Raw genomic sequence first — 24,570 nt, 5'->3', positions numbered from 1 at the left:
CGAGTATGATTTATAATACTTTTCAAAATAGAGTGGGAACCAGGGTAAGGAGAGTGAGGAAGGGAGGGAGTGGCTGAATAGAAAAGGAAAAAAGTATATAAAAACTACAGAGAAGAACTTTGGCTTGAAAAGTCTTCTCCACAGACTGAAATGGAGGCCTCAGTATTTGAATGAATCTTTACAGTAATTTAGCTTTACTCAGTGCTAGGTTGGGTTTTAGTATGAAAGAAATTTTAATGAGAATGAGTCATGATTGAGGAGAAATGCTTAAAATGTAATACATTTTCTCATCTTATTTTCCCCAATTGATGGATTTCTCTATAAAGTCATGGTGTTTATATTTAGCATTTATATGTGGATTTCTCTCAGATTAAAAGCTCCCTGAGGGCAAGAAATGCATGAAAGTTGCTCAATAAATATTTTTGGAGTTGGAATCCTAAATACCATCATGTCTCTTCTATGGAAAAGAGCTTTTTCATGTCCCAAGCCAAAGAGGCATTCTGTAAATATATGTTACTGGTGCAGTTCCACAAATGAACAAGAAGAAATTCATGGGCTGCAGCATCTCCTCTAATCTGAGGAATCTTCATGGTGCCTAGAAATCAGTATAAAGATTTTTCCTATTTCACTATGAAATCAGTTTCTAGCCCACAAGAAATAGCCTTGAACAAGGTTTATTTGTTAACAGTCACTTTGCTCTCCAAGGCACATGCAAGGAAGTCTTAGCATTTGTACCAACCTGAACCTTGGGACACCATTAGAAGAAAACTTAAATAGTATAATGATTCCAAGAACATTAAGATTTTAGCAGAGGTCTCTGGCTTGACCCCAAAGGAGCTGTATGAACATATATAGGTGGTTTTACGCTCTACTCTCATCTGACTCTGTGTTTGGCAGTAGAAAAGTATCATCTGCTGGGGTGTAAACACTGATCTAAAATGTATGTTAGAAATATAGGGTGCCAGGAGTGAATGGGTCATGAGCAGTCTCTGACCTGTTTTAAGATGGGATTACCAGAACCCAGGGAGGTGAGGTTATCTGATGACAGTCACTCAGTTACTCATGTCAGATCAGGAGTATAACCTTATCTCCTTCTAGTCCAGTGATCTTTTTATTAAAGCATCTTCTTCTTCTGTCTGCCATTTAAAGAGAATTCCTAGAAATCAAATTATAATAGACCAAAGCATGGAATATACAAACTTGTGATTAGTAAGATTAGTGAATGTATCTCTGATTTGAAGTCCTACTGCATGATACCTTCCAGAAACCAGCTGCAGAAAAAAGCCTTACGCCACTATCACAGGGCTTTGCAAATCAGCAGATCTGCCCTCGTCTAACCTGAATTCTTCATGCTAAAATTTCAGTCTCTTTATTTCTATAACTTTTCTAATTTCTAACTCCTATTAATGAACTTGAACTGTTGATTGGCTTCAAGTGAGTCAGTGATTATGGCCCATTTTCTTTGTTAATATAAAGTAGAAATTTTAATGAAAATCTCTAAAAAACTTAGAGCAAACAGAATAAATTGTTCAGCAAAAGAGATTCTCCAGATTTTCCTGCAGGCAAACGTTAAGATCTTGGAGGTTGTAACAGTATCTTGGAGGTTGTACCAATATCTTGAGACCATAATGTCAAGTGAAATGAGTCAGACACACAAACTTAAATATTGCGTGGTTTCCCTTATATGAGAAACTCAGAATATACGGGGCAAAATAGAAAATGGATAATAGGAAATAGGGAGATAAATATTTTTTTAAAAAGGAGGCATATAAACGTAATCATTATGCATTACAAACGTACTAATGAAAAAATTGAAAGAAGTATGGGATTGAATGTTCTTTATATTTCATGGATATTTTACCTTCTTGGGCCCATTGGGTTGTGTGTTTTTACTCTAAGCAGAATCTGTTATTGAAAATGTGAGGGAAAACAAAATGTGTAACTAGCAACAAGCTGTTGGTATGATTATTCATGGGAGTTGTCTCAGCCACATGTTTTGAACCGATCTGAAGACTTCTTTGCAGTTTTTATTGTGTTGTATATATCCTGCAGCTGTCTGAGAAGCAGAACCAGAACATGAAAGCAAATTAGTCCAAATTCCCATCAGAGAAATATGTTCCTTCTGACTTTGCAAAATGTACTCCATTATAAATGCTTGGTAATTAACCTTAATATCTGTGCAGACTTAGAGTACAAACGTTCCTGAAGATCTTTGTTTTCCCTGGGTCTCTAGGACAAAGGGAAGGAATTAAACACCAAAAAATACAGCTATATGTCTTTAACCTTGGAAATCTTAGGGTTAATCATGAGCAGTTTTTGTTGTTGTTGTTGTTTTGAGACAGGGTTTTACTATGCTTGACCCCACCTTGAACTCACTTTGTAGCCCAGGCTGGTCTCAAACTCACAGCAATCCTCTTATCTCAGCCTCCCAAGTGCTGGGATTACAGTCATGCACCACCACACTTGGCTCTCATGAACATTTTGAATTATTAAATTTCATTTGAAATGTAATAGTATACAGACATATACTAATCAAAAAATAAGTTCAGAACATAAGCCTTTGTCTTTTAAGTATATCATTAGCATTGGTCTTTTGAGGTTCAGGTTCAAATAAAAACTTATAGAAATGTGGGAATTCTCTGAAAAGTTGATATGGAATTGCAAATAGGGATAATTTAGCCTTTCTTTGCTCTTTAGTGGGGATTTTATCATTAATGTAAAAAAATGTGGTTCCTTTATCTTTGCTTTCCTGTATCATTATATCAAAAGGAGACACACTGATGCCTTCTTTTTCTGTCCCTCCAGCTACTCGGTGACCGTGCAGGAGTCGTATCCACACCCCTTTGATCAGGTTTACTACACCAGCTGCACTGACATCCTGAACTGGTTTAAGTGCACGCGGCACAGGTGAGGGAAGCCAGATGTGGCTGTGAGCTTGGCTGCTCGGGAGTGTGGTGGGTAGGATCAGAGATACCAGTTACTGGAGAGCAGGCATTCGGTGAACTGCGCTGAAGACTCGCTCGCTGGCATCCCAGTCATGCTGCAGGTCACCAGAGACACAGGAACAGACAGGTAGCCCATACCCTGTGGGAGCTCACAGTCTCGCGACAGAGGCAGTGTCCGCTCTTGATCATTTGGTCAGCAACGTCCATCCAGCTTCTGTGTTGTGGTTGACCAGGAAAGACCCTTGTTAAACGTAGATGTCACCAAGTAGAAAGAAAGGCTTTTCTGGAATGTTTCTGATTGAACTTCTTACTCTATTTGTGCTTAATTTTGACCCTTAAGTAAAACAAGCTATACATTTTACTGTATAAATGTAGCTATAAAGAGAAAAAAATCAAAATCTTATTATATATCATTAGCTTACAGAGAGGTGAATCTTAATACCCTGATTTTTTTAGTCAAATATTTATGTGTGCTAGTGAGTTACGGGTTGAATGTGACAGCTGCTGACTTACTCTCCATGGAATGATATTATGCTGTCATTTCTTCCCACAAGCTGAACCAGACCTCTCTATCTAAGCTGCCTTTCTTTCCTGTCACAAATTGCTTTCCTTGTCTCAGACTTTAGGGTTTTCTCATTGTATTTAGTCATTGTCAGCTATTTTTTGACCTGTTTGTTTATTATGTCTTTATTAAACAAATTCTACAAGATCTGTCTTCCTCAGTGAAAAGTAAGTTGTTTGAGGGTAAGAACTTGGTACCATTTTGTTCACTATTTCCTAGTGCCTGGAATATAGTAAGTGGTTAATCAAACATATATATGTGGATCAGTGAATGAACAATACTTTAAATAGGAAAGCATCTCTTAGTCTTCTGCTTTTATAGTAGGGTGACTCTGGGTTGAGATTTTCAAAAGAAATTCTCTCAAGTCTTTCTTTAAGACACAGGTAAATGACTGATGCTTAGACAAGCATCGCACAGGGAAATCAGTACTCTGCAAGTGATTTCAGGATAAGTGAAGAAGGAAAACCATGAACAATAAAGTATAGGTTAGTGATGGCCAACCTTTTAGAGCTTTCGGTGATAAGCAGACAGCCTGCTGCATCACATGTGTCGTAGGTTTGCCACCACAGGTACAATTTGACTTCAGTATCAACAGCACATTGCTAAGAGTTAGTGTAGTATTGGTCAAGACATATATTCCATGTTGATTCTTAATTACTTTGAAGTACTTTGCTTTGTGTATTTTATTGTAGTCAGCAGTCCTCCCAGTTTTACTAATATAAAAATTGTTTCTGAGCAAACTGTCAGTCAAAAGAACTAACCATGTGATTTTTTTCTCTTATATAGAATCAGTTATCGGACAGCCTATCGACATGGAGAAAAAACTATGTATAGGCGCAAATCTCAGTGTTGCCCTGGATTTTATGAAAGCAGAGACATGTGTGTCCGTAAGTAAGACTTTCTTCCCTTCGAAGTGCACTTGTTTGTCCTGGTGCTGGTTTGCTTTGCTGAATGGGATGAAGACAGAGACTTGGAGAGGTGGTGTGTGCTGGGACACTCTCTCTCTCTCTCTCTCTCTCTCTCTCTCTCTCTCTCTCTAGGCTGCCACTTTCATGCCTTGAGGGGAGCTTTGACTTTGTCCACCTCTGCTGTCTCTGAGTGAGAGTTGTGTCATCAGGACGTGTCTGTTTCTTTCCAACCTTTAGATGCTATTGTTTTTAATATAGATGGTGGCAGCCCCTCAACTTTGGCTCAGAGCCAAGGCTATCCGTGATACTAAATGTTCATGGAAAAAATAGAATATGTAATAAGCAAAAGGAAGAAATTGAATACATTGTGAACAAATTTCTTGGTTAGTTAATACACTTTTGTAAAACATTGAACATATCAGTACAGTTGTATTATTGCACAATAGGTATTTTTAGCCAGTCTCAACAATTGACAATGTTACTTGATTTTCAAGTTGCATCTATTATGAATTACCATTGTGATTAAGTAATTATTCACATTTTTAGTATAGTAAAGCCAAATTGTTAGACGTACAATTGCTGGGCCAGAGATGTATATATTTCTAAGACGTTTGGAGTGTTTCCAGTTTATAGATGCACCAGCAGCAAGCGAGAGTGCCTTTTAGCTTTTACCCTGTGCCAGCTTTCCCTTTGGTAATGTTTTCTTAATTTGCATGCCTTTGATTAATATTGATGGTGAATCAGAATCATTACCTGTTTATAATCAAACATCTTAGAGAATAATCATGAACCAGTCCCCGTGGCCCAGGCGAGGGGGAACTCAGATGAACACACAGGCAGAGTGGGGAGGCTGGACTGGATGTCCAGCTCGCAGCCTGTGGGTGTGCTGACCAGGATCCAGTTTTGCAGGCACTATTGTCAAGGCTCTGAGAGAGGACCTTTGTCTCCTAGGATGGTTGGTTAAAACCCCCCAGTGCAGGACTTGTATATAGAGCCAAGCTACTATCTCATTACCTGCACAGAGCTTGGAGAGATGCTTGGTCCTTTGTCTCCTGGCTCATAGGATGCCAGCACATGGGGACCCAGATTTTACTGGCAAGCTAGAGCAGAGACAGTGGACTCCCAGTAGGCTGCTTCAAGAGAGGATTTCAGTGTCTCATGGCCTCAGCTTTCTGTCTGCTAACACCTCTGTCATTTTATTCAGTAGCACAGCCCTTGGAAAGTTAGACAAGTCTGCCCAAGCACCGTCATCCCGACACTGTATTGACAAAAGTGAACCTTGATTTTCCCCTACACAAGTGGGCTGGTGTCCTCTGGACCTCTTAGATGGACACCTTTTATATTTGCCTCTGAAATTCTCCTTTTCCTAGGCTTTCTTAGCTGACCAGCTGCCCTAGAAGACTGAAACATTTTTTTTCTTTAGATATGTTAATATATTTAATCAGTTTACTGTCTGTTCTTGCAGGCCTGGGAGCAGTTTGGTCTTTTGAAAGGTATTTTACATTTCTAGGCTGTGATGTCGTATTTTATCTCTGAATCCCCAGAGACACACTGACTTTTTTTGATACCAAGGATCCAACTCAAGACCTTGTGCTTGCCATGCAGGCACTTACGCCACTGAGCTAAATCCCGAGCCCCCGCACCAACTTCTTGTCCTACCTCTTGGTCTTTTTTTTTTTTTAAATCGGTATGGGGGAATCAAACTCACAACTGCCTGCTTGCAAGGCAGGTGCTTATGCCGCTGAGCTAAATCCCTGGCCCCTACCTCCTGGTCTTCGAGGTGCCTTGCAGTAGCTGTTCTGTGCTCTCCATGGTGCTGCCAGCAGGGCAGCCTCCTGGAGAGAGATTTAGAGGACACAGGATGCTGGGCTGTCCTTTCTTTGGCAGGCACATGTCGCTGCCAGACAGGTAACACAGTCTTCATTTCTAACTGTTTCCGGTTACCAAAAGATACGGAAATACAGGAATCAGTCTCCATTTTAGTTTAATTTCGAGTACTCAGTTTATTTGGAAGGAAAAATAAAAAAGGATGTTTTTGTAAAAATACCATGTTTGAAAATAGTTGCTTTCAGGCAGCCAGAACAGGTGCATTAGTAGAGCAGGCAGCATCCTCTCAACCCTCCCAGATCACACTGCGCAAGGCCATGCTGGAGATCTGGTGGGGTCACCAGTTGCCCCATAACCTTTACCCTGCTCTGTGAGGACCTGGCTGGTCCTCCAGCCTCTCACCCATTAGCAGCCTGCACTTCTAGACTCTCCCTCCCTCCTTCAGAAATTAGAATATTTTACAAGGTTGATTTACTTATTTACTTTGGTTTTTTGGATATAGATTCTCTCTATGTAACTCAGGCTGGCCTTGAACTCATAATGTAGGCTTGGCTTCAAAGTCAAGGTGATCCTCCTGCTCCACCCTCCCTCTTGCTGGAATTACAGGCATGAGGAAAATCATCTCTAAGCTTCAGGGACGTGTGTTGGATTTTGACAGCTAGTTCAGAGTCAGTCTCAGGGAGCATCTGGTCAGGCTCGCCATGGTGAAGGGGACCCAGAACTGTGAGGACAGTGTAGAAGCCACCAGAGAGGCTGTACCATGCAGTTGAGGGTGACTCCTGCTAGGAGAAGAATGCAGTTTTCTATCCTACTTTTCCATGTGAAGGAATTCACTGTCCTTATAAAACAAGTTATTTCTTCCTATTTGTATGAAAAATCAGATTCAGCAGAGTGGGTTTAATGTAATCGAATTTAACTTGGATTGATTAGATACCTACAATATAAAAACCAATAGGCTGGGCCCTAGTGATTATATACATATATGAGCCAGACATATTTACTGCCTTCCAAGAGTTCACCTAAAGTATTTTTTAAAATGTGTTTAGCACAACAAAGTAACAATAGCTTTATCGAGTGTTTTCTATGGACTAAGGCACATATATTATCTCATTAAATTTCTAAAGCATCACTGTGATGCAGGCTTTGAGACATTAAATCACTTTTTCAGTCTGATCAGTTAATGGTTGGTGTGGGGGATGGTGCCAGTATTCTAAATAGAAAATAATGATACTCGATCTAAATAAAATAGAAAACAATAGAGCAGTTTATGAACCAAATATTATCCAACTCCTGTCCATATCAGATTTTGCAGGAATGTCTTAGCAACATTAATGATTATGTGACTTTAGAGATCAAAATAAGTTATTAGATAATTTTTCCTCTATAAAACAAAGTTAAGAAATGTAATTTTCTTCCTGAATTCACTTGTGCATTCTCTGTTTAATTCTTTTTAAAGTGATTAAATTCAGTGAATATTTTTTTTCTTCTGAAATTGTATGTGTAAAAGGTTCTGAAAATGAAGAACTTTAAAGAAAATAAGCGGATCACAGACATGGTTACCGTGGGCCAGGAGACCACTGGCTAATCTTGCTGTTGCACGGGGTGGGTTGGGGACAGAGGCTGCTCCTGCATGTTGCTCTGTGTCTCAGAAATCTTCTAAGGGCATCAAGGCAGGTCTTTTCTCTTCCTCAGTGCTTTCCAGGTTCTGTGAACTGGAGCTCAGAGGACTGAAAATTCTTACTTGGTACAGTTGTGGCTGGAGTGGCCTGGAGTTGGTGGCTCTCGTTTGTGTTTACATACAATACAGGCAGCAGGTGGTGCCTGAAATGGCACTGCGTGCTGTCAGCTGTGGGGATTCTGGAGAACCCTGGTTTCTTTGTTTCTGGAGCTCAGTGAGGAGATCAGCTTTGCTTCTGCCTGGAGCACACAGGCAGAGGGACTCAGAAGTTTTTAAGGGGCGTACTGTGGTTCAGGGGTTGTGGTGTCCTTCTGGTGAAGTCTCAGGTGCTGTAGAAGCTGAAGGCCTGGAGTCCACATGTTGAGTAGCAGGGCATTCTGTCCAGAGAAGGATGCTCCATACTGAGCAGGCAGAACCAAAGCGGAGGGGATTAGCATGGTGCAAATGCCTTTTAAGGAAGATACGAAAAAAATCAGTGATTTTTTTTTAATGAGGTCTTACTCTATAAATTTATTTTAAACTCTAAATTTGTTCATCCTTGGATTAGTATTCTTGCTTGATCTATGTCAAGAAAGAATTTAGATTTAAGCTTTTTTGATTTGGGGAATTTTAATTATTAATAAAGAAACACCCAGGAAAATTAAATAGTTTTAATGTATTTATGTACGCGTATTTGTGTATATATGTGTGGCTTATATGTTTCTGTGAATGCACAGATATATGTCAAAAACTGATCTCTTATAAAAGTAACATTGACTAAAATCTCAGGATTTTGTTTTGTTTTGCACATTGTAATGGGAGTTGAACCCATAGAGAACTGGAGAGCTGAGCTACATCCAAAGACATTTTTGAATTTTAATTTGAGACAGAATTTCATTAAGTTGCCTGAGGTGGCCTCAAATTTGTGGTCCTTAGTCTCTCAAATAGTTGGTGCATCACGTCATTCTGCATAATCTCAGGTCCTTGCACTTAAATAAATGTTGAGTCAAGTATATTCCAGTGTGTTTTTATGAGCAAACACCAGTTTCATAAATATTCATGGTGTTCATATTGTTGTTTTCTATGGATCTTTAACAGATGACTTTTAGCCAATAGTTTCAGTTGTTTACACCAATCCTAGCACATAGATGTGAACAGTGGTTGTATCAGGCATACAAGGAAGCAAGAAATGTGATTATTTAAACTTGTGGTTGCACAACTTCCAGATACTAGTCTCCTCTTTCCATATACTCACCAAATATGAGCATCCTTATGACCAACATATAGTCAGTCACCTGCTGCGAACTGTGCAGGGATCAGGGTCCCCAGAGGAAGTGATGGGAGATTAAGAAAAAATATAGACGCACACTAAAAGGAAAATTGGGACCAGGTGGGACCTGACCTCTCGGACGGAGAGGCAGCGACAACCCAGCATGGTCGGGCTCTTTGTACACTGTAAAAAGTGGGTTAAGTGCACGGTGGGGCTGACAGTACAAGGTCTCAGTGTTTTGCTGAGAACACTGCAAGTGAAACATCCTGAAAGCTATCTGTGCTGTAGTTAATAAGACACCTGCTGAACTGGCCTTGCTCTAGCTCAACAGCTTGTTTACATGGCTCACCTCCGTGAAATAAGTGGTGTGTTGGTTGCTGTTTAGTGTCTATAGAATGTGTGGTACATGCTTCCTCTGTGATATGTGTTGGTGTGTGTGCGCACGTATGAAGGTGCGGTACAATGCAGAAAAGCCTGTGTAGAAATTAAAAATTAATATTTGATTTATAGTGGTATAAATCCAAAATTCTAGCTGTTTTTAAGCAAAACTCAGTTTCGGATATTTTATCAATCTAACAAAGTTTAGCAAACACATGACAGCCATTTATTAACATTTTACAAACTTAAATACCTTGAAGTTGGGCCAGGAATGTAGCTCAGCGGCACAGTGCCTGCCTGGGAAGTGCAAGGTTGTGAGTTTGATTCCCAGTACAAAGAAGAAAACAAGGCAAAACAAAAACATTGAAGTTTTTAAAATGGAATTGGACTAATAAGTTTGATTTCCATTTTAAGTTACTCAGCTTCCATGCAGATAAAATGTTTATGGATATTTCAATAATTTTTAAAAATTTAATGGGTTTTAATATAACTAAGATGAAATCTTGAACTTTCTTAGACACTATAATACTGTATTTTTAAGATTTAAATTTTAAAATAGTGTTGAATATTAATTACTCCACTACATATTCAAAAACTGAACTTAAAAGGTAAACCTTTAGTTTTGCAGACTGTCTCTGTCACTGTCTCTATCTCTGTCTGTTTTTCTCTTGCAATACTGGAGGTGGAATGTGGGCCTTTGCACTAAGCTACACCTGCAGGGCTTTTTTATTTTATTTTATTTTTAAAATTTTGAGATAAGATCTTGCTAAATTCTAGATTTCCCCAACTGTGCTCAATTTATGATCCTCCTGCATCAGCCTGCCAGAGTAATGGGATTACAGGCTCTAAAATCTTATCAATAGCTTCTTAAAACTAAAATTTATGAACTGTAGATTTGAATTTTTTATGCATTTAGGTACTCAATTAAAAATAACTAAAAACAAATAATCATGCCATCTTATATTTCTTGCTTAATTTTTGTTTTGCTTTTTAATTTTGGTGACTCACTTTCCATTTTGCTGGCTTTTATTGGCATTTATTATTATTATGTTAAAAGTATCATTCAGTTTACCAATTTAGCCACTTTAGAGGCCCACAGTTCAGTAGTGTTAAGACATTCCCACTGTGCAATAGGTCTCTGAAATTCCTTTGATGTACCTGCCCCCTGTTTTTCCTTCCTCTCTACCCCCAAACATGTGACAGTCACTTTTCTATTTTCTATGATTGTAACTACTTCATGTGAGTGAAATTGTACAGAGTTTCACTTTTTGTGACACATTACCTTCCTTTGCATAATGTCCTTGAGGTTTATCTGTAGTGTAGCATATGCTAGAATTTCCTACTTTTTAAAGCTTGCATAGTATTTCTTTGAATTATTTGCTGGAGATTTTAAATACTAGAGAACTTGATCCTTGTTTATTATCTTGTTGACGGTATACTGAACTCATTATCTATTCTAGATAGACTGTCCTGTATTCCTCCAGTTGAAGACACAGTATTTATTAGTGTGTTTCAAATTTTGGTAGAAACCCCAGCCCAGTTGGCTACATTAGCTGACTGAATTTTGCATATCTTTGCCAAGCTATATCAGTGTACTTTTACTGCCTAACTTCCACAAAAATCGACACAATCATGTATTCTTTTCATACAGTTCTTATCTTTTTATAACCATACAGCCCTTGTAAATGTGAAAATGATATCAGTTGCATTTTGTAAGCCTCATGGCTATTTTGGAAGTGAAATCACAACCTCTAAGGTCATTTTGTCCTCTTCCATCTGGCCTGGGCTCATCCCATGCGTAGTCTGAAGTTACAAGCGTGGCAGCTGTGTGGCTCTTTCTGCAGGATATTAATTTCCTCCACAAATATCAGCCATCTCCAGACACTTCCCATCCTCTCATTGTCCCTGTCCTTCTGCTTGCCTAAGGTTCCATACAGTTCTCTAATTTGGAACTCTAATTTTCTTCTACAGATGAAAAGATGTGGAGCATGAACAGGCTCAAATGTAGTGCTCCAAGATTCGTTGGGCCTGTTTCCTCCTGTTTTTCTTGCCTCCCTCTCCTTCTTCCTTGCATTTCTTCACTCTCCTTCCCTCTTTTTTTCTTCCTTTGCTCTGCTCTGCTCTCCCCTCCCCTCTCCTCCCCTCCCCTCCCCTCTCCTCTCCTCTCCTCTCCTCTCCTCTCCTCTCCTCTCCTCTCCTCTCCTCTCCTCTCCTCTTCTCTCCCTCTCTCCCTCCCTAAGCAGAAGGCACATCAGAGGCTGATGAGTGAGCCATGCAGGGCTCAGTCTTGAAGTATAGTCAGTGAGAGGAAAGGGAGGCTCTCTGCTCTTTCCCTGGCAGACTGTGTCTCTTTGTTTATTAGAAGTAAAACATTTGTTGTATCTTTTTAAAATTGCTAAAAAATTATTTTTTAGTTAAGCCATTTTTTGTCTGTCACAAAATTAAAAAACAGGAAAAATAAATCACTCATTGTCCTGTTACTTTGTGTAACAGCTTTATAGATTTTTTCACTTCTTTAAATCAAAAATAAATTTATAGAATTAGACAGTTCATGTTTTTTATAAATTGTCTTATTCATTTGTTTTATTATAGATATATTTCCTTGTAAATAAATTATGTTGAGTAAAATAAACATTAATGTACATGACTAATAAATTCACCATGTTTATGAGTGAACATACAATGTTCAAGTATTCTAGTGGTAATGGCTTAAATAGCTTAGGGGCTAAGTATCATTTTATACATCTCTGCACACATGAGTGAACCATAAGATACATTATAGCAGACGGAAGAGGTAGGACCAAGGCAAATGGTAACACCTGCTGTCTCCTAAGGAAGGTTTGTAGAAGTGAGCACATTCCATTTCTCCTCCATCCCATTGGTCAGGAACCTAGTCACATGGCCTGAACAAGCAGCAAAAATAATGTGTAAAATATTCTGTGGAAAGAGGGTAATGGATATTAGGAGACAATGCGATCTGAGCCACATATTAATGTGTTTTAATACAAATTCTCAATAGCAATCCAGGTTGTAACAATTTACATGCGCACCAATAACACATAGAGAGATTCATTTCTTCACATGCTTAGTATCACGAGATCCTACTATTGCTTTCAACCTATTTGATGGAAAATGGTACCTTGTTTTATTTGGTATTTCCTTAATTATAAGTGGTACTCTAAACAGTATGCCAGTTAGCCACCATTTGTATTTTTGTTTAAAGGACAGGAGCAAGATGAGAGCTAAAGGGAGACTATTATGTCCTTCAGAAATCTAGAGAAAGACTGCTTAGAACACCGATGACAGTGAGGAAGGAAAGAGAAGCAGCCTGCTTGGGGGCTAGTACCGGAAACAGTGTGAGAGTGGATGTGACCTCACACATACCCCAGAGGTCAACCCAGCAAGTGTTTCAGGTCCTTTAGAGTCCTTCCCCTAATTGATATCATGGGTACCTATTTTGTGTACACCGCAAAGTCCTCTAGGACTTTTCTTTCCCAAGGCTTCAACTTTTTACAGATCCAGGGTGATATGGAGCCAGGACAGCTCATCTTCTTCCCTGGATACCATGCCAGTGAGGAGAGCTCTTGGCCCCACCGAAGTGGAGTGGAGGGTCATGATCCTCGCAGTCCTGTGGTGATTCAGGAATGTTTTGGAGCAAATGGGAAATTTGAGGCTGCCCTGAGGACCTGACTATTATTTATAACCTTGTAATTCCAATAAAATGTGTTTGGAAGTACAGAAAACTAATTTTCAAACCTGTATTTGAAACCTGACTTTTGATGAGATGGGAGTTTCCTCCAGACATGGTTACAAGGGACATGGAGAAGCTCCCAGGAGAGGCAGCAGAGCGGAAAGTTGGCAGCCAGCCTCTGCAGGAAGGGTCGGTAAATCTAGAGACGGGGCCAGCTATACATTTTTATTTGGATATCCTTGGCTTCATCTTTGTTGACGACAGAAAAGCAGATCATTATAATTAGGGTTGCCTGAAGGAAAATCATGAATGGACAGAGAAGATGGGCAGTGTCCCTTTTCTCGTCCAGCTCCCATCCTCTTTGCGTGGATACCACGTCTGCTGCCTCTGGCTTCTGTTGCTATGAAAGGGACCATTCTGATGCCTGTCTGCTCTGGAGTAGACTTAATTCTTATTCTTGTTAGGTGGAAGTCAAATGTAAACTTGGAGGTTTAAGCTCTCCTGGGGTATCCAGGCTGTGTGGCTTACAAAGAGGATGGAGCAGAGAGGCTGGGAGCCTGGGTCACCCACTCTGGTTTGCAGGCCAGAAGACGAGTTCCCATGGATGTGCCCTGCCTGTCTTTGGCACTTGTTGAGAGAACTTTGGAACCGTAAATAAGAAACCTTAACTCCCACACACTGAACTGTATATGATTTCCTGTTCTTAGCAGAGAGGAGTGTGACAATTGATTATCAGAGTAACGAATAAATGTTCACAGCTGATTTTTAAGTTGGCCAACTTCATGTAAAACTGAATTGGTTGTAGGCATCTGTAAGGATCTGCAACTGTGTTTGGTGTTTATATGAAAACTAATTCCATACATAGCCTGTATTCTTGTTTAAATATTGTGCTTCAGAAACAAACAGGTCTTAAACCCAAATGCTGGGATGAAGGCTTATAGACCTGGGTCACTTCTCCTTTCGAGAGACAGATATGCCACCCAGGCGCTGCTTTGGAGAGCCACATTAGGGTATGTGCCATATTAACCGTGTGCTTTTCCCTGTTTCTTCTTTTTTATGTTGGAACATTTTTATTAGTCTGGAATTAAAAACTTTCTTTCTGGGAAAGTATACCATCTCTTGTAAGCGGCTGCCTGAAACATTGTTTAGAAGGCATTAGGGGCCATGTCTTGGCTAAGAGAGGAAAAGCAGAGTGACCCAGAGTGCCCTGGAGGGGCAGTGAGTGGCCCTAGTGCCGCTCATCTGTCATCCATGTAGTAGACTGACATTTTGGATCTTTCAAGTCAAGGAGCATTGTGGCTGGAGGATCATTCACCTGGCTGAAGACACTGCTATCACACCCAGCTTCACCATTTGTGACAGAGAGGCCTTAGCTGCTGCCACTGCTTCTGTCATAGGAAAAATTAGCTGCTTCTTTGTCACCTGGAAGATCTGTCAAAGTCCTGTAGGTTCATGTTATCCACAGCTTTGCATGGGGATGGGCAGGGGTTTCCAAAGCCTAGTTCTGTTGCAGTATCAGCTGTAGGAGAGTTAGGTAGGCACAGACGGGCAAATTCATAACCTGGGTGGGGCGCTCCCTGCCCTTGGTGATTGTGCAAGGGACACATTTCATTCTTCATCCAGGCTTCATGTCATTTTAGAGTTTTCCTGATGAAAGCTCTTTTTTTCAAACTGAGAGTTGCTCAACTTATTTGGGACTGGGAAGATTCAGTCTTTGGTGGAAGGTTGTTTGCTTTTGAAGTTCACGGTAGCCAGAGTCTTCTGCTGTGGGTTTGTTTGCTTCTCAGGGGCTTGTTTAATAATAAAGTTGTAATCTTGTCAAATATTTCCTAAAAACCTTAGTCTATAGATTTTTTAAGCAGACCCTTTTGAGAAGAGACAAAAGTGAGAATCCTATTTGACTAGCCAGAAACCATAATGAACTGACAGCAGTCAGATGGTTTGTCCCCAGTCTACCCACTCAGGGTGCCCTTCCTGCCACCAGCAGTGCAGTTTTTCATGTTTCCATAGGGATCCTGCACTCAGTTGCTATGGAGTCTGACTTGGTTCAGAGGCACCTACCAGTAACCGGAGGGAAAAGCTCTTTGTCCACACACAACACCAGCAGACATTTCAGTGTTCCCACACACGGGTTAGAACTTAAACTCTTTCTTTCTAACTTTGACTATTAGACTTCGCTAGTAGTGAAGTTAGGATTTAAAAAATAATGCAGGTTTCCTGGCTGCCAACGCTTGTTCACTACGTAGAATTTTATACACAGAAAATTCACTATCATTTCAAGATAACAGCAGTTTAACCAGATGGAAATCATTTTGCTTAAGAACAACTGGCATTAGAGTCCCATGGAGACTGGCTAAAAGGAAATAATAAAAAAAAAAAATCCTTGTCTTATTCATGGGAAGTAAGTTCCTGAAATTGTAGTCTTTGCAATACAGGTAGGATTTTTACAGATCTAATACTTTATGCAATGCCCTCACAGGGAGAGATAATAGCTAATATAAAAACTCAGAACTGAGCAGCAACTTTTATTGTAATGTGGTTCAGGGCCAAGTAATTTAAAAATAATGGAGAAAATACGTTTTGATCTAAATGAACAATCACAAAACATTGACATGATTGGTGACATGACAGATGGTGACAGGCTTGCATTGTGTTTTAGTCTGTGACAGCGACTGTGTTTTTACAGCTAATCCAGTGGTGAACCTAGAGTATCTACCTGGGCCACACAGAGAGGTGCCAGTGGGAGGCGGCCGTGCTGGGGGAGAATTGATACTGCATTTATGCTTCAGCTGTAGTGATAGACCAAGCTTCAGACCTACTTTTTTCCTTGACAAGTAATTCTGCAAAGACTAGAGGAAAATCATGTAACTCTCCAAGAGAGTTTCTACTTAGAAGAACAGCTTGTGAATTTATCAGGTCACAGAAGACTGAGCAAATACTTTCTGATCTTCTCTGTCCTGTCTGACATGATTACTCCTCTAAATTTTCCATTTATCTGGCTCTTGTAAGCATTTGAGCTTGTGCTGTGTTTTGGTAGGACATTTTATTAGCAAAGTGTCTGCTTTCTCTTTCCCTTTTGAAGCCTTCAACTAAGGCTTCTACAGTGAAATACAAAGATTCCAGACAAGGGAAATAATCTTAGCTGTTGTTATCAGTCACTGGTCCTTGGACACGAAGACTTTATTTTTTCTCACGATGGTGGAGACATGAAAGGCTCATGTAGGGAACCCAAAGGCACCTTAATCCAAAAGGATGTGCCCAGGGGCCACCGCTAAAGTAGAAGGAGAACAAGGATACTTAAGTAGGAAAAGTGGTAACCGTAATATGACCTTATCGCCCTCTGCTTTCCCAGGTCTGGCCTTTATTATTGACACGTGACTTGGATACATACTGAATAATCGGAAGCAAAGTGTCTGGGAACAAGTGTCAGCAAATGAAACAGGGCAGGCTGGGGAAATGCCTTGTGGTGGAAAACATGTTTGCGGGAAAGACTAGTTTTGAAAGATTCCTAAGGCACCACTGAAAGTGGTCAGACCAAAGAAATGCCATTCTAAAAACAGAAGAGCCTGGCGTGGTACTTCCTGTGGAATCATCCTGCTTTCTTTGTAGACGCACACATGACAGGACCAGGAGGGAATAATGTGTCCCAGATGAAAGAACCTTCCTCCAGGATTCAGGTCTAAACAGCACATAGACGATTTTTACGTCCTTCTTAAACTCAAATGGGTTTGCAGTTTTATTATTGGGCGTGATGTAGGCTGAGTTGCTAGAATTTCTAGTTAGACCAGAGTTTTTTCTAGTGTCTGTTACTGTTTTGAAACTGTGGTTCATTAGGATCGTGTTTCTTGTGTTATTTAAATCTTATTCAGCCTAAACAGCCTCATTGTGAGAGTTGTGGCCAAAATAAAAATGCCTATGTACGTGTAGAATTAGACTAAAAACCTTTCCATTTTCAAATAAGTGAATAGGATTACGTGCCCCACAGATGGTATTTCAGTCCCTGTGTGAGATCCATTACAGTAGCCTATTCAGCACAAGCTGTATTTTTTTTCCAGTATAAGTAATTTAGTTTGTAGAGGAAAAGCTTTTCAGAACATCAGATTGTCATCTTTTTAATGCTACCATTTCCTCAAATGGATTTTTTGAATGGGCCTAAAGCCAGTGCCTTCTTATACATTTGGAGAATTCATTCATTCATGGCCGCAGACTCATACTGAAATTGCAAGGTCATACAGTATTTTAATGTTAGCTCAGTTTATTTTTCTCTTCCTTGCTTTATACATATAGTGAGCTCTTTGCTCCTCTCGGGAAATTCTTACAATGTACTTATTTTTTAAAACAGCTTTATTGAGACAAAATTGATATAATGTAAGCTGAACATATTGCTAAGAACTGATAGATGTATACAACCTTAAAATCTTACTTCCTTTACTGTATGAACTTACTCATCACACACAAACGTTTCCTCACAGTCTCTGCCATCCCTTCCATCCACTTCTCCCCTTCGCTTCTTCCTCAGAGAACCACTGATCTGATTTTCTCTTCTAGATTACTGTGTGTTTTCTAGAGTTTCATGCAGATGGAGTCATACAGTTTACTTTCTTTTACACACAGAATCATTTTGAGATTCAGCCACATTGTCTTGGGTGCATCATTAGTACTTTCTCTTGTATCTCTCAAGTATATTCTATTACGTATATATAATGATAATATTATAATAGAATAACATTCTATTATGTATGTATATGTAGATTATTTCCAGCTTTTGATAATTACAAAAGTGCAGCCTTGAAAACTTATGTGTACATCTGAATATGGACACAGCTTTTATTTCTTGTGGGTACTGCCTGGAGTGGAACGGCTAAACCATGTGTCATTTGGACGCAGATGTTCGGAGCTGCTTTACTTATGATAACTGAAACTTGTATGCAACTCAGATGTCTGTCAATGGTCTAAGAACTGCCAAACTTTTCAAACTTTCCAAAGTGGTTCCTCATTTACGTTCACATTGGCAATGCATGCAAGTTCCAGTTTCTCCAAATCTTTGCCAATACTTGTTATTGTCAGTCTTTTACAGTCCTGCAAGTAGATGTAATGCTTTATTGTGATTTTAATTTGTGCTGTTGTAGTGACTAATGATATTGAGCATCTTCTCGTGAGCTTATTTGCCTTTAGGATAGTGAAATGTTAAAATCCTTTGCCCATGTATGTATTTATTTTCATTATACAGCTTTTTGATCACTGTTTCTTGGATGTTCTTTATATATTCTGGATACAAGTTGTTTATCAGAAAACATTTTTTCGAGTATGTGATTTATCATTTCATTCCCTTAATGGTGTTTTTGAAAAGCAGAAGTTTGTAATTTTTATGGAAAAAGTTATTAACTTGTTCTCTTGCAGAGTGTGTTTTTAGTGCCTAATGTAGAAATTCTTTACTCAATTTTAGATCACAAAGGTTTTCTAATGCTTTTTAATGGAGATTTTAAAGTTTCATATTTTAAAAATTTAGATCTGTGATTCATTTTGAGTTAATTTTGTGTAAATTGTGAGGTATATAAAATTTATTTGCCTATGAATACCCATTTTCCCCAGCATTGTTAAGAAGACTTCTTTCTTCCCAGAGTTGCTTTTGACCTTTTGTGAGAAGGCAGTTGCCTGTGTTGTATGGATTTATTTCTACATTCACTATTTGGTTTGTTGATCTATTTGTCTGTGTTTATACCAGGATCACCTAGTCTTGATTACTGTAGTTTTAGAATAAATCTTAAAATCATGTGCCATTAGTCCTCCAACTCCGTTTTTCTTTTGTAAAGTTGTTTTAACTATTTCAGGTACTTTGCATTCATATATGGATTTTAAATCAGTCTGTCAAATTCTTAGAAAAAACTTCTGGGATTTTGATTGGTATTGCATTGAATCTGTAGCTCTATCTGGATGAAACTTGATAGTAATGTTCAATCATCTGAGAAATAAGATTACTATTTAAAATAATGTGTATTATTCCGTGGTTGGGTGCTGTATTATATAAATATCAAATGGTTCAAGTTGGTTGATCGTTTTATTCAGCTTTTCTTTAATTCTTCTCAGGAGTATGGCTCATTTTTAGTGCTCAAATCTTTCACATTGTGTTTATATTTATCCCTAAATTTTCATATTTTTATGTTGTTGGAAGTACCTTTTAAAATTTAAGTATAATTGAGTTTTTATATACTATTTTATTTGCAACTTTATTGTACTCTTGTGTTACTTTTAGTAGAATTTTTGGTAGATCCCATCAGATTTTCTAAATAATTGCATGTGTTTACATAGTCTATAAGGCAGCTTTCCTTCTTCTGTTCCAATCTGGAAAACTGTTATTTCTTTTTCTTAGCTCATTTTACTCACTACACAATATAGAGTACTTCTCTGCCATAAAGAAAAATAAGCTTGAGCCATTTGTAGGAAAATGGATGCACCTTGAGACCATAATATTAAGTGAAATAAATCAGACACACAAAACTTAAATATCACGTGCTTCTCTTATATAAGAAACCCAAATTATAAATAAAGAGCAAACTGAAAGATAGATAATAGGAAGTAGGCATATAGACCTTTCTCAGATGGGAAGGGGATCAAGAAATGGAAGCAGGGAAAGGATGGAGAGAAAGGGATGAAAAGAGGAATGAAGCTGTGTTATGTGCATGTAACACCTCTATACAAGGAATGTAATCATTATGTACTGTAACCATGTACTAATAAAAAATGGAAATATAAAAGCCTCATTAGGAAAAAAAGGGAAGAGAATATTAGATGCTGTCTTAGTTATATTTCTCATTGCTGAGACAAAATACCTGACACCCAAAGTTAAAAAGGGAAACTGTGAGTTAGCTCACAGTTTGTGGAGGTTTCAGTCTATAGTTGGCTGCTCCAAGGTAGGGTGACACACGGCAGAGAGGAGTTGCACAGGAGAACAGTTCATGGCACCTACAAGGTAGCAAAAGCAACAAAGGACAAAGACAAGACTCTTTCTATCCCTTACACTGTATGCAGGTTGCCTGCCCTGGGGCAGGTTTGTCACTCACACCCTTAATCCTAGCCAAAACTATGCCAAACCAATCAGTGGACTAGTTTACTAATGACACTCTTGACCCCAGCATCGCATGGCTGAAAAAGTCCTATGACTGCATGAGGCTTTGGGGGACATCTAGACACAAATCATAACACATGGATTACCCACTGTGTTTACTACATGCAAACTGCGAGGCACCTAATGTTCTCTTGGTTTCTCTATGACTGATCATTTATCCATGTCCATCATGCATATGGACCACGGGGAGTTGTGGAGTAAGAGGCCCTGGCCCCAGCAATAAATTATGTAATTTTGGGGTATGGTACAAGGAGTATGGGGTGTGAGGCAACTGCTGCAGGCCACTCTTCTCTGAAAGGTGTTGTCCAAAGGTGTTCACTTCCTAGGCTTAGATGTCCTCTGGTTCTTTAGATCCTCTTGATCTCACTCCAGTTCAAACTCCCTTCCCTCAACTCCTGGATATGTTCATGACAATTTTTGAGATATAATTCACATACCATACAGTTCAATAATTTGTATTATACCATTCAATGACTTAGTGTATTTGCAGAGTTGTGTAACCATCTGTGGTCAAGATTTAAGTATTTTCTCTATTAAAAAAATAGTATCTCCCTTACACTCCCCCAGTCCTGGAAAACCAACTAATATACTTTCTATATAGATTTGCTTCTTTGGGGATTTCATATAAGTAGAACCAGTCAGTACGCTCTTACAGAATTCTGCTCAGACCTCTGTTACTGTCCTGTGTACTAGGACTCTGAATATTGGGTTTGATGGTCATCACAGTAGTGTCTAGCAATGTGCCTGGTGTATCAGTTAACAAACTAAAGAAAAAAGAATTCTTCTTCCCTTTTTGTAAGAGGGAAAACAAATATAAGAAATAGGCTAGAATGTAATATTTAGAAATATGAAAACAGTGATTCCTGTCTGCAGTGCACCTAGTGATAGCAATTGGCTTTGGTAAAATTTTGCATATGAATGACCTCAGAGCAGTATGAGGAGAGTAAAGTTTACCTGGAAAGCCAACTCTGTTTGCTGTCCCCGTCTTGCCCTTTTGCCTCTTTTGACTCTTAAACCTGGCAGTGGGGTACAACTAGCCCACTGTGTTCTCTCCTGTCCTTCCTCCCCTTCCCTGGCTACTCTCACTAAAACCCACTATGAGTTTGATGTACTCTAAATGCTCATGTTCCAGTGTAGTGACACTTGCAATGAATGAGAGAAACCAGATTTGTGGTGCATCCTCTTTATTTATAACATCTACATAAAAGCACCTTCTGAGGGAAGATAGATTCACTGGAAGGCTGTCTGCATATGGCAGTTATTTTCAAGAGATACTTTGATCCTAGAGTCATTTGTCAAATTAATTTAAGTGAACTTATTATATTCTTTGAGACATGGTTATGTGTTACCTTTAGAGATTGTAATTTAGTTACAAAGGAATATTGAGGCTGCCTATTCCTCCTTTCACCTTTCTATCCATCCTTAAGTGTAAGTCCAAAGGGAAATATATGTGGCAGAAGAAAAAACAATTGGCTTGTTAATGGTTCTCAGTGGTAAAGCCAAGCATTTACAAGTGAAAGGAATGAGGCCCATGCCCTTGGTAATGGGATTTAAATGGATTTAGGAACTAAGGCTGAAATAGGAGCCTAATTAGAGAAGATTCCAGGGTCATGGTGTCACTCCTCACCTGTCCACCAGTCAGACAGACTGTCCGCAGCTTTTACTTCAAAGACCAGGCCTGCTCTTCTCATCAGTCTTGATGTGTCTACAGCAGGGTACTGAGTGTGGGTCAAGATTCAATATCTATCTGGCCTTAAAAAGTGGCCGCTGAAAATTTAGACTAAAATATTTAATGATTTTCTTAAAGAAAGGTAGGGAAACAAATCATGTTGGATAAGGCACTTCTGCTAAGTTAACCTTAGTTTTAACTGTCTTTTTAAATATAGGAAGAGGAGGTGTGGATAAGGAGTAAAATGACTCTCTGTTCTGATGAAGGGGACAGCTACATATAGAGGGGTCTTTTTACCCTTTTAGATCCAAACTATTGAACATTTACTAAAGCGAATGTCTATTCTTTGTGTCCTTTCCAAGTACACTTTGGCGTTTTGTGCATAGCTACTTTCTGTATTTAACCCACCTTAATTTCCCCCACAGTTTGTTGGTCATGGAAATCTAACAGTTAGAGTTGGTGGCACTTAAGGCTGAAGCAGGGAAGATGAGGCTGGGTGGGGAATCCAGTGCTGCTGATTTTCCAGACCATTGGTGACACCATGTGTGTGATGGTTAGTGTATCTGCTGAGTGGTGAGTTGGGACTTCAGTGAACATGGAGAGAGCTGGAGCTCTGTTGCTTTTCTTGCTCCTGAGTATCTTATAGGTTCTTGGGTAAGGGCTGTGGCTGGACACAGAGGATCCAGAGGTGCTGGAAAACAGCACTGAACAAAGACGTCACTTACAGTTCAGTGCTGTGTGAAACTTTCTCATTATGGAGGTAGAATGTGTTCTTTCTTTATGAGTCTAAACCAATGGTATTTCCCATCATTTAGGTCATCATTTAACTTCAAGATTCAATGCTTGGAGTTGATTTTATTATTTTGAGCTTTAAGGAAAAAGAAATGATCAAGAAAACAGATTTGTTCTTGCATTTTCTAGTTAACTTTCAGGCAAACTTGTTTTTTGCTAATGGTCCATCCACATTTAGTTTCAGACTTTGGCCGTATGTTAGCTCAAGGTTTTTATAAACATAATTCATATTTTGACATTGTAATCACAGGATTTTTTCATTTGTTGTAACTGACTAGACCTCTCAAAATTCCTTTCATAAAAACGCAAAGTATGCATTCTATTTTTTTTTTTTCTCTTGGTTTTTTTTTTTTTTTTTACCGGTACCAGGGATCGAACTCACAACTGCATGCTTGCAAGGCAGGTGCTTATGCCACTGAGCTAAATCCCCAGCCCAAAGTTTGCATTCTAAAGCAAGTTTTCTTTAATTCTGTACATAGAAATTATTATTCTTTTCCAGAATTAACAAAATAAGAGCAACAAAAAACTCCAGATTGAGATCTGAGCATAGGCAGTTCTTGATTCCTAACCCTATGGAACATATGCTTAATGTGTGTGTTTATTTATCTGTTTCAGTAACCTTATTTCAGTGGCAGGGCAAAGGTGGTATGGGCATGTGCTCGGTCTTGCCTTCTCACTAGCTGGTTCAGGTGGCATCCTAGAAATCATTTTAAGTCATCTGTGCTTAAAAGCCAACACAACTATAATGAAAATCAAATTTTAATCTGAAGTTTCTTTGGTAACTGTGCCTATCAAAGCAGTAGTTTATGGCAGAAAAAGAGAAGATTAGTAGTACAAATGAAAAGAAAGATGAAATGAAAGGTAAGAGAAGAAAGGGAGGAGTCTGAATGTCATCCACAGCCAGTGACTTCTCAAAAAAAATACAAAACCTGTGTGCTTCCAAGAGTCAACATCTCAGAGACTCAGAGGTTTTCAAATTCTCAAGTAGGGGAATTAGGTTTTTTTGTCATATAGACTCTTATATGGGTTTCTAAGATTTAAAAACAAATATAGGGAAATTTTATTAGCATAAATGTACCTTATTACATTGACTTTATGTTATTTCTTTAGAATAAAATTAAGTGGCAAAAGATACATTATTAAATAAACACAAAAAGTTGCAATTTGAAGATATGAATGGTACTTCTTTCATTAACCACCACTTCCAGTTTTTGTTTTGGTTTAAGTACACATCCCCAAAGAAGTCTTGTTTTACATTAAAGATAAATGGTGTCTGGTTTCTAAAACTTCTAGAGATATGCAAGCGGAATTTGAAACACTCTAGAATGGGGAAGGAGGAGAAATTGCTACACTGATCACTAACAATGTGTTAGTGATCAGATGCTGTTCGGACCCAAGACAAGTGGGCAGCACTCTTGCTGATAGGTTCACAGTGGGGCGTCGCTCTGCGGGACAGTCCCACATGCACGTGCAGCTGTGTGACACAGTGTAACATGGTGTCTGGGACCAGTCCTGCACTGTTAAACCCCTGACTGACTGTGGCGTTTCTCTGGGCCTCACCCAGTGGAGTGCGGTAGTTTGCCAGCGTTATGTGTGTGTCTGCCTAAATTTTAAGGAAACAGCAGAGAGCTGTGAGTGCCATGTACAAGGTCAGACATGTGTGCAGCAACGGAAGGAGACACTCGGCTCTGAGGTGGTCGCATAAGGACTTCACAGTGTGTGAGCGTATTGCAGGACCCACGTGG

At 39.1% G+C, this 24,570-nt stretch overlaps 1 protein-coding gene across 7 annotated transcripts in view; it reads left to right on the top strand.

The window, feature by feature from the left end:
• Megf10 (multiple EGF like domains 10) overlaps positions 1-24,570 on the top strand; it is a 169,308-nt gene that overhangs the window by 60,371 nt on the left and 84,367 nt on the right. For all 7 annotated transcript variants that reach the window (XM_063232420.1, XM_063232421.1, XM_063232419.1 and 4 more), the window contains 2 exons: positions 2,806-2,907; positions 4,294-4,394. In XM_063232420.1, the coding sequence (XP_063088490.1) occupies positions 2,806-2,907; positions 4,294-4,394 (203 nt within the window). The remainder of the gene's footprint in view (positions 1-2,805; positions 2,908-4,293; positions 4,395-24,570) is intronic.

The sequence above is a fragment of the Cavia porcellus genome, unplaced genomic scaffold, assembly GCF_034190915.1.
Source record: "Cavia porcellus strain 051 isolate PalLab524CR breed Dunkin Hartley unplaced genomic scaffold, mCavPor4.1 scaffold_21, whole genome shotgun sequence".
In the NCBI taxonomy this organism is placed as follows: domain Eukaryota; kingdom Metazoa; phylum Chordata; class Mammalia; order Rodentia; family Caviidae; genus Cavia; species Cavia porcellus.
Note: the sequence above shows the minus strand (reverse complement) of the source record. Positions and strands in the feature narration are given on the sequence as shown.